At 40.7% G+C, this 9,616-nt stretch overlaps 1 protein-coding gene across 2 annotated transcripts in view; it reads left to right on the forward strand.

Moving 5' to 3' along the window:
* cdh11 (cadherin 11, type 2, OB-cadherin (osteoblast)) overlaps nt 1-6,250 on the forward strand; it is a 108,043-nt gene extending 101,793 nt beyond the window's left edge. For both annotated transcript variants that reach the window (XM_055024052.1, XM_055024053.1), the window contains 3 exons: nt 2,142-2,393; nt 2,904-3,055; nt 3,143-6,250. In XM_055024052.1, the coding sequence (XP_054880027.1) occupies nt 2,142-2,393; nt 2,904-3,055; nt 3,143-3,508 (770 nt within the window). In that variant the 3' untranslated portion in view covers nt 3,509-6,250. The remainder of the gene's footprint in view (nt 1-2,141; nt 2,394-2,903; nt 3,056-3,142) is intronic.
* The last annotated feature ends 3,366 nt before the right edge of the window (nt 6,251-9,616 follow it).

Here is a 9,616-nt window from a genome sequence, read left to right on the forward strand (position 1 = left end):
ACTTTAACTTTCGGATCGCCAGATTGAATCTGTGTGGCGTTCACAAACATTGCGTTTTGATGAAAACTGCTTTAATACATTAAGGTGGTGATATGAGGGAACGACTTGAACAGATGCTGAGATGGGTAATTCGATTTTTGTAGTTGAACTGCTTTAATGCTCTAATGCTGGAGACCTGGCTTTTAGACCAGCTCTAGTTTAGCACTGGAAGCACTTTGGTGGCAGGCTGTAATTGTGGGTTTGCATGAGGCTGATTGTTGCCCAGCGTGTGTGTGTGTGTGTGTGGTGCACTCTTTGCAGCTGAGAGAGAGATGACACGACGTATGGAGGTGCCACCTCAAACCCATTCATTCCAGAATCAGATCACAGGGATGTGAGGTTTTGTGGCGAAGCAGTTTTACTGCTGGACCAGGGGAGGAGCCGGTTCCCAACTGGTCCAGTCAGAGAGGCTGCCGCTGCAGTTCAGCTAATACTTTCCCCACTGCATTCTAAAGTTGTTCTGTTAGATTACACCACAGAGAGAGAGCTTACAAAACACATTTAGAAATGATTGTCTTAATATTTCCAGAGTAATTCAGAAGCTGTTTTAACCTGCAGGGTTTGTTGGTTCATGTTTTTTACAATCCCCACTTGTATTTATGACCTCTGATCAGTATTTATGAATAGTGCTCTAAATGTGCTACACACTCTGTTTCAAGCAGGATTTATAGACACCAACTAGTGATATTTCAGGATCCAGTAGCTTTTATGAACAAGAGTCACAACCAATTATAAATACTGATGGTGGGAGCAACTGTACTGACCCAAGCTCTCTGATCTTGATTATTAAAATAATCAAGATTAGAAGAAGATGATATTATAAGTATTGTTTTTTATAACTGTTCCCTCTGGTCCGTCAGATTTTTAGCACTGAAACAAAACCAGTGATATGAAGCTGAGCTGGAACCTTCAGCTGTTGAAACAGGAAGATTTGGAGCTGCTAGGCACGAGCACAGATGAGATTTTATAAAAAATAAAAAAAAAGTTGACACCAAAATGTTATTTCTGCTTAGATAACAAGAAAACCCATCACTTCAGGTTGATGAGTAAAATGACAGATAATTCCCATGATGCAAAAATGTAGCATGTAGTTTATTCATTTCTATGACATAGAAACACTTCACATTTGTTCCTTTTTCACATGAAATCCACAGGTTGTTTCAAAATAAAGCAAGCACGAACAAGAATACAATATTTAAATCAGGAGGATGATGCAAAATCAGCTTATTGACCTTTATATTATATTCCCACATCAGCTCCTCTAGACTGGCAGTAGCTATTAGCAATCACCAGGCAGAACTGGGCATCTATTGAGCTCCATAGAACAGCTGTAAACGGCACCGTGGAGGAGCATCGCTGTAAAGAAATAGAGGCCCAATTTCAAGGCATCAGAAATGACAATGATTTATTTTTAAGTAATATTTTATATATACAGCATTTCCATAACAACAGAAGGCAACATAGTAATTTGGGTGTGCTGTAAAATGGCACTATGTGGCGGAAGTACTGTACATAACTCCCCTGCTATAAAATTCTTAGTATGTACATTTTTTTCTTCTACTTCTTTTATGTTAATGGAATAAAATGTGGAAATTTTCAGATTCTGTCTAATTTCCAGTGCAGGTACATCTCTCTAGGGCAGGGAAGGGCAATCCTGGTCCTCGAGGGCCGGTGTCCTGCAATGTCTCCCTGGTCCAGCACAGCTGATTCTAATCGCTGAATCGCCTCCTAAATGTAGTCAAGTTCTCCACAGTCCTCTTAATGACCTCATTATTTATCTCAGGTGTGTTGAAATAGAAACACATCTAAAAGTTGCAGGAGGCCGGCCCTCCAGGACCAGGAGTGCCCACCCCTGCTCTAGGGAATCTGTTAACTGTCTCCATTTTGAAAATAGTCTCTTAGCACTGTTTACAGGTTTTCCCATCAGAAATAAACTGGAAAGTTTTCACTCCCCACTTCAAATCCTGTGAATTCAGATATTCCAGCCACTTGAGTTGCTGAGCCGTTATGGGATGAAAATCACTTTTTGTCTTGCACATGTTTGTGTCACTTACTGTTTTTTATCCAGCTCACCTGCATGTCTTCACTATTCGCCTCTACAGACAGCACAGCAAGCATCTATGTGCTTCGCAAAAGCTTCAGCCGTCTGACCCAGGATGTCTACTACCTTCCCATTGAAATAAACGACAACGGCTTCCCCTCCATGAGCAGCACCAACACCCTGACCATCAGAGTCTGCTCCTGCGACAGCAAAGACTCCATCCTCTCCTGTAATGTGGAGCCCTACGTCCTGCCTGCCGGGCTCAGCACCGGCGCTCTGATTGCAATTCTAGCCTGCATCGTCATTTTGCTGGGTAAGAAACCAGTTGACAGATGCACACTACTTTGGATTTGTGGATGTTGGTGTCATTAAATTGTACTAATCAATCTGAGCCAACCAAATTTTACTTTTTTTCTATTATTATTTATTTTTTCGTACCGATATCTTCTGATCACAAATCCAAAACCTCAAAGACGTCTTGGAAGTGTGTTTGCAGATGAAATCATTTCATCTTCCTGGTCTTCGCTGACTGATTCGGACTGCATCATCCTCATTAGAACCGAGATAGAGATATGACGCTGCGCTCTAAGATTAGCAGGACGCATCTGAAAACCTTCAAAAGACATATTTTAAAATTACAAGCAATTAAACGGTCATGTGTGCATCACAGTAGTATACATACCAATTAGTCTTTAATGCACCTCCCCAAGGGGTATGCCAATTATCCACACTCATTACAGTGCAGCGTTTACTCATTTGCTGCTCGGATTTGAAAGACGGATCCAAAACAAGCTGTTTGATGTGGTGCTTTGCTTTCTGGCAGCCATTGTGGTTCTGTTTGTCGCACTGAGGCGTCAGAAGAAGGAGCCGCTGATAGTGTTCGAGGAGGAGGACATCAGAGAGAACATCATTACATATGATGATGAAGGAGGCGGCGAGGAAGACACGGAGGCCTTCGACATCGCGACACTGCAGGTAAGGAAGAGTTGCTCCAGCAATAAGACGTCTTCCCCGTCCTTCTGTCAATGTTTTTATATTTTTACTGCTTCCCTTTTCACCCAGAACCCAGACGGTGCCAATGGGTTCCTGCCAAGGAAAGACATCAAACCGGAACTCCAGTACCCCATCAGGCCTGGCATGGGTCGCCCGGCACCCAACAGCGTCGATGTGGACGACTTCATCAAGACTCGGATCGCGGAGGCCGATGGCGACCCCACGGCGCCGCCCTACGACTCCATCCAGATCTATGGCTACGAGGGCAGGGGATCGCTGGCCGGTTCGCTGAGCTCGCTCGAGTCGGTCACGACGGAGTCCGACTTGGATTATGACTATCTGCAGAGCTGGGGGCCAAGGTTCAGGAAGCTAGCCGATCTGTACGGAACGAAAGACTGCTCGGTTCTCGACGAGGACGACGGCGAGGACTCTTAACAGCGGTCCTTCCGGCGGAGGACGACCACCTGATTTTGAATTCATCGATTCCATGAGGATGCGCTGACTGAAAGTTCATTCACGTTCCAGTTATAACCAACTAGTTCATGCCAATCTGAACATTAACAGCTCCTCCCTTCCACATGGCGGTTCCCCTGGATGGTTGGGTAGAAGGACGCTGACTTGAACCGCTGCCCTTTCCTTTTTCTTAAATCTCTTCTGTCTCTTCTATGGTTCATTTTTTCCACTGTTTCTATAGACTTGAGCTTTGCAGGGCTGAGAGTTCTGTCACCAGTTTGTCTGTTTAAGAGAAAATTTGATGGGAACCATATTAGTGTACCATCTTGGATATAGCATATACTTTTGTGGACTAGATTCATGTACTTCCTCAAAGGTGGCAGCCAGGGAGATATTTTATTCTCTTAACAGCTCCCTTAGCAGCAGGGCATATTGCATTCTGTTTCTCTCTTAGAGCAGACAAGGAAGAGCAAGAAAAAAAAAGTGTGTTTTGGGGTCTGGCAACAGCCTGCAACCAGATGAAATCTGAAGAAGTTTAACATGCTGTTCTGTCGGCCAAAAGCAGCAGGTACCACAGATCAGATGAGTTGACCGACTCCGGGTTGTTGATACTCTGAAGATAAACAGAGCATCTTCACAGTATGGTGGCCTTATAATAATTCAACAACAACTCCAGGGGTTAGCACACACGAAAAGCAGAGACTGAAGATCGAGACCACTAGCTTTGGTAGCTGCACAAACAAGTGGGCTGTAGGAGTGTCTGTGACAGTCCTTCACAAGTATCACCCATTTTTTTCTACTCCCAAACAGAAACGGACTGAAAAAGTATCTCCATTTCCAAACTGTGGATCTTTGTTTTTCCTTAGTGATTGAGGCTTCTCTAAGAAGAGAAGGCGTTTTTATTCCACAGACCCACTTTGTCCAAAATCCTGCCATCAGCACTCGTTTCCCATTTTGACCTGAGTCGACCAACGAATGATCACCGCCATATTCCCAGTCCACCACTGATGACGATGGGTAAAAATCTGTGAGCTCTAAAAATCGCCTTAAACTTAAACAGAAACTCTTGCAACCCAGTGCATTCTCTCCTTATTTCCCTTTTTTTAAGTTCTTTTTTTTTTTTTTTTTTTTTTTTTTTTACTTGAGTATATTCAGAAAGCAAACTCTTCTGCTTGTTTAGTGTGTACAGAGCAACATGCGGACATATGACGTATCACTCTGAGGGTACAACCTGCGCCTGGGCCGCTCTTAAACAAGGATGTGCTGTTGATTTGTTAGCCCAGCAGAGTAAATGTAAACTTTGTCACTCCCTCCACATACCTGGGTATAGTGGCTGACGAAAGTGAACACACCTCCAGTGAAATGCTGTGTTCTTGTGGTGTTAAAAAAGATGAGACCTTTGTATTGAACCCTTAAAATCCAACTGAAAACAAGGTCTAAATAAGTTGGTGCAGCCTTAAGATTATACTCAGTTGAATGGATTTTTGATTGAATTTCACCATTTTGAATTCTTTTCATACCAGAAAACCACATCTTGTTTTCACAACATTTTCTCTCTCTACATGGGAAAACTTTTCCAAATCACACAAATTCTAAGAACTTTTCTTGTCCACAGGCCCCAGTGGGTGAGGGCTGTCGAATTTAAGCTGAACTTAAATTTTACATTACGACTAATATGCCACTGATGTGCTTTGGATAATCACCAATGTCTTTGTTTTAGAATTTGTTTCCTGTCTTCTCCTGACTGATACCAATGCCTGATTAGATCCTTCTTTTTCTGTAAGATCTTTGCAACACATAGCTAAAAAAATGCTAATTAGCAAATATCAAGAAAATCCGGTGATTTAGCAAAGAATCATTGTGTGGATCACAGAAATGTGGCCCTTTAATGGGGGTGTGAACACTTTCCTGAGCAGTATTGTTTTGCCTGCAACATATGTTGCATCAACATGTGTTGATTTTAAACATAAATTGTGCACATGTGGGATTGGAGGGGGTGATGGAGTCCTGGAAAGGTTGACACCCGAACATCCTTTTTAAGAGTGTGTTTTTGTTCACTTTCTTTTTAATGTTATATTATTATTACTGTTGTTTTCTATTATTGTTGTTGTTATTATAATCATTATTATTATTAATTATTATTATTACAGTAAGAGTTACTTCATTGGCTGCAGCCACAAAGGAACAAACTGATGTTTAACTGTATGCAGACGATACTTGAGTGTTCTTACTGTTTTAATGAACACACACCAAATAAAAGACATTTGTTTTTCTTTTCTTTGGAAAGTTGTAAGAAATTCCCTGCCTAAAGTTAAATATCAGCTTTGATTATTGTTATTTTTTTTGTCTGAGTGGAGACATCTTCTTCCTTTCTTATTTTATTTCTTTGTATTTTACGTTGTTCATTCCATTATTTCTTGGTTCTTTCTTCCTGTTCCTGAGGAAAAACTAGCAATCTGTGTTTGTTGCAGTGAGAGAACGCCTCGTTTTTAATTCTCTGTCAAGTTTTATGGTACAGATTTGTACAATTTTAAAAGTTATTATTTTAGTATACATGCAGAATATTCCAGTATTACAACAAAAACATGTTAAGAAGATTTAAAAAAAAGAAGTTACAACATCACACTTATATTTTCAGAACATTGTATTGTTGCTTTACTATGTGCTTCAATCTGAGAAGCAGAAAAAAAATTTGAAATAAATGCTCTTTTTATAAAATTTTTATGGCGGGTGTGTGGTAGTTAATTTTTTAACAGTCTGGTTAATAACACCACTTTAGGATTTCATGGGCTGCATTCATTGGAATTAATAAAGAACTGTATGGTTTATGACTCAGGAAAACCAAACCTCAAGTAACCTCAGCATTCCAGATTCCAAGCGGTGATTATTTATCAAACAGAAAGGAAGTCAACATAGAAAGCAGTATTTGGATGAAAAAAATAAATAATTTAATTTTAGATTCCAAAAGAAGAGGGAAAATGGAAGCTGATAATCAAATCCACTGGATTTATCTTGTGACCAAAGTCATGTTAGTGAATCTTTTGATAGTTTGCTAGCAGGAAGCATACAACGCTCTGTTTACTCAGGGATTCTACCCAAGAACGGACATACAATCAGATTGCCAGTCCAAAAGTTAAAAGAAACTGCAAAGGTTCCAAAGAAAATATTCAGATAAAGTAGCTCAGTTTCCATTTATTACAAAATGACACAAGTTGAAATTATGTGAATAAATTTGCTTAATGGGATCACGGCAACTTAAAACAAACCTTGCGTTTCCCAATGAAAAGTTTTTGCTCTAGGAAGAGGTGATTTTTCAGCCATATCGAAATAGATATATCTTGCAAAACTGCAATAGAAACACTTTTTTGCATCACATAGATCACAGAAACAAGCGGATGTTACTACTGGCAGAAATGACGAAAAAGACAGGAGGAGGGTGGTTTGTTTTTTGGGGGTTTTCAGACAATGTGCAGTTGGCTCCACCATGACACTCACAGCATCACAGTTCCAATGAAGTCATGTATCATTTGAAAGAGTTGAGTCCATAACTCCTCTGTAAAACTACAGACTACAATTTCCCTAGAACACCACAGACGTAGCCGCTGCAACGCCTGAATAAGACACTGATTGATGCCTCCTATGGATCTGCACATGTGGATCCATGGGAAGAATAAAAGGAATGCAGCTTTTCCCAAGGAAAGTTGTGAGTTTGATTCCAGTCCCCCTCACCCGTCTCAAACATGAATTAACAACCAATTATTTTTGGACTTTGAGAGGAAAGTGAATCAGCATCCGACCATCCCCAAAGCAGGACAGAATCTGTTACACACAGTGTGGGGAGGTTAACACTTTACAAACTGAGAAACCGACTTTATATCCTGGTGCTTCAAGCCCTTGTCAGAGTGAGTTGTGGAGTAATTATCCGTCAAAGATAAAAACACATTCATTAGGTTACACTGATGGAGGCAGAGCTGAGAAAGGTCACAACACACTTTGGCTGAACAACTAAAGAGACAATAAGAGGAAAACAAAGGAAAGGCTAAACATCAGTCCTGCTCATCAGATTGAGCAGCACTAAGGAGGAACAGGACATGAAAGGTCTAATGCAGCAAAATGGCTCCTTTGGCTTTGCTGCAATGCTATCATGGAAATAACACTATCATTACATTTGGGAGAAACATTTGTAGTGGTCGGGTCATTTAAATGACGTTTGAATTTTCTTTTGAAAAAGCTTTTTTTGACATAATAAAATACAGGGATAAAACGTATTTATATGTAAAATTATTGCGATATCAGTGTTTGTTTACATGACTAAAACAATGGTGACGATATTCAGTGAATAGCCTTTGTCTACAAATGAAAACAGGACTCAAAGTAAATGAAGTGGAAGGACTAGAACAATAGTATGTCTTGTGTTAGAATCACCGGCTGTGAATAATTCTCACTCCAACACACGTCTGTTCAAAACGCTGCACCATCCTTCATGAAATCCTAAGCTAATACTTCCTCCGTCATTACGGTGCCATGAGTGAGATTTACGATAAATGAATGTATTTGTCACATGGGTGACCTATTCCACATTTTGATCTTTTGCATCTGACACAAGCCGTGCATTATCTTACTTCCTATAAGATCTGACTTTCACATCTCACCTGCTCCTCACAGCTCTACTTTCATCCGCTTTCATCCTTCTTCTCTCCGTATGTGTCTCTGCCTCTCACTCTTGGCTCTCCTGTTAAGGTAATTAGAGTTCAGTCTGTGTCAGTGTGTGGGGTATCCCAGTCTGGATGAAGCCTGATTAGTTTTTAATCATGAAGTGGCACTTGAGTAAACAAGGAAATATTCTCCCTGTCACTCTGGAGAGAAGATGTGAGAGAGTGTGTGTGTGTGTGTTTATGGAAAGGTTTGTGTACAAACCAAATGGATGTCCTTGAGTGCACAACAAACAGACACACGGTAAGTTAATCAACCAGTCAGTCAACCAGTCAGTAATGTAGTTCTTCATATCTAGCACACCTTGCTAGAGTCTTTAAGTTTAAGTTAGTTAGACTCATGGGGAAATAGGTTTTCTAGCAGTTGGATGTCCAAAATGTGCACAAACCCAAAACCTGGTTTGAATCCTTTCAGTGCAAAACTGATCTGTAACCTGCAGAGTAGGTTCCTTTATGTAACTCTTTACAGATAAAACAAGGTAAATAACTACTATTATCTTTTTTTTTTTTAACAAATTCTTCCTCATCAACACAGACCAGGTCAGCTTGGGTTGCTAGGTGACAAGCTGGGTTTTGCTGGAGTTGCTAGGTAACGGCACGGTGCCCATCGATTGTGACTTAACAATCAGGAGATCTTTGAGAAAACTCACTTTCCAGACATCAAAAAACATGAACTTATCGCCAGCTGGGTGTATTTGTTTGTTAGTTTGTTGGGTTGTATTTAGACGCAGTAGGAACCCCAATGGAAGTACAAAGGAATGAATAATGTGAGTTTTGCATAATAATAATTAAATGTTGTGTTTGCATACTACAATGCAGAACTCCAGTTGTTAGTTAAAAGTCAACAGAAAAAAACGTAACATCACCGGGAGATGTTTCAAATCAAATGCTGGAGATGCTCCAGCTGTGAGACCTGCTTCACATTCTCTCACTGCAAAGTTCTGGGTCAATCTCATAGATCCTGTTTGCCCACCAGGGTTGAAAAACTACCTCAGACACCTGACCTGTTTCTTGAAAAGGTGCCTGCAGCGGAGGCACACCTTTTCATTCACTCATCAGTGAGGTGAGCATCACTTGTGTCACTCTCTCCTGTAAATTAAAATGATTATTTACTATGATCTATTGTGAATAATGACAAGCTTTAATAGCCTCTGGGGTGGCAACATGTCAGCGAATGAAGTTGAACTTTTTCAATCCAATCCAGACCCACAGTCAGAATTCTTCTGCCGTCAGACAAAGAAGCATCATTGAATCGATGAAAGCCTCACACACTGAGGGTAATTGAGTCTGGGGTTTGATAAATCAAACTGCAACTCTTTGATGTGGCGTCTCCGTCTCTGGCTGTGCTTTCCTGGGTGCGGTTTGTCACAGGCCACTG

The sequence above is a fragment of the Poeciliopsis prolifica genome, unplaced genomic scaffold (assembly GCF_027474105.1).
Source record: "Poeciliopsis prolifica strain line A6 unplaced genomic scaffold, Auburn_PproV2 SCAFFOLD113, whole genome shotgun sequence".
In the NCBI taxonomy this organism is placed as follows: domain Eukaryota; kingdom Metazoa; phylum Chordata; class Actinopteri; order Cyprinodontiformes; family Poeciliidae; genus Poeciliopsis; species Poeciliopsis prolifica.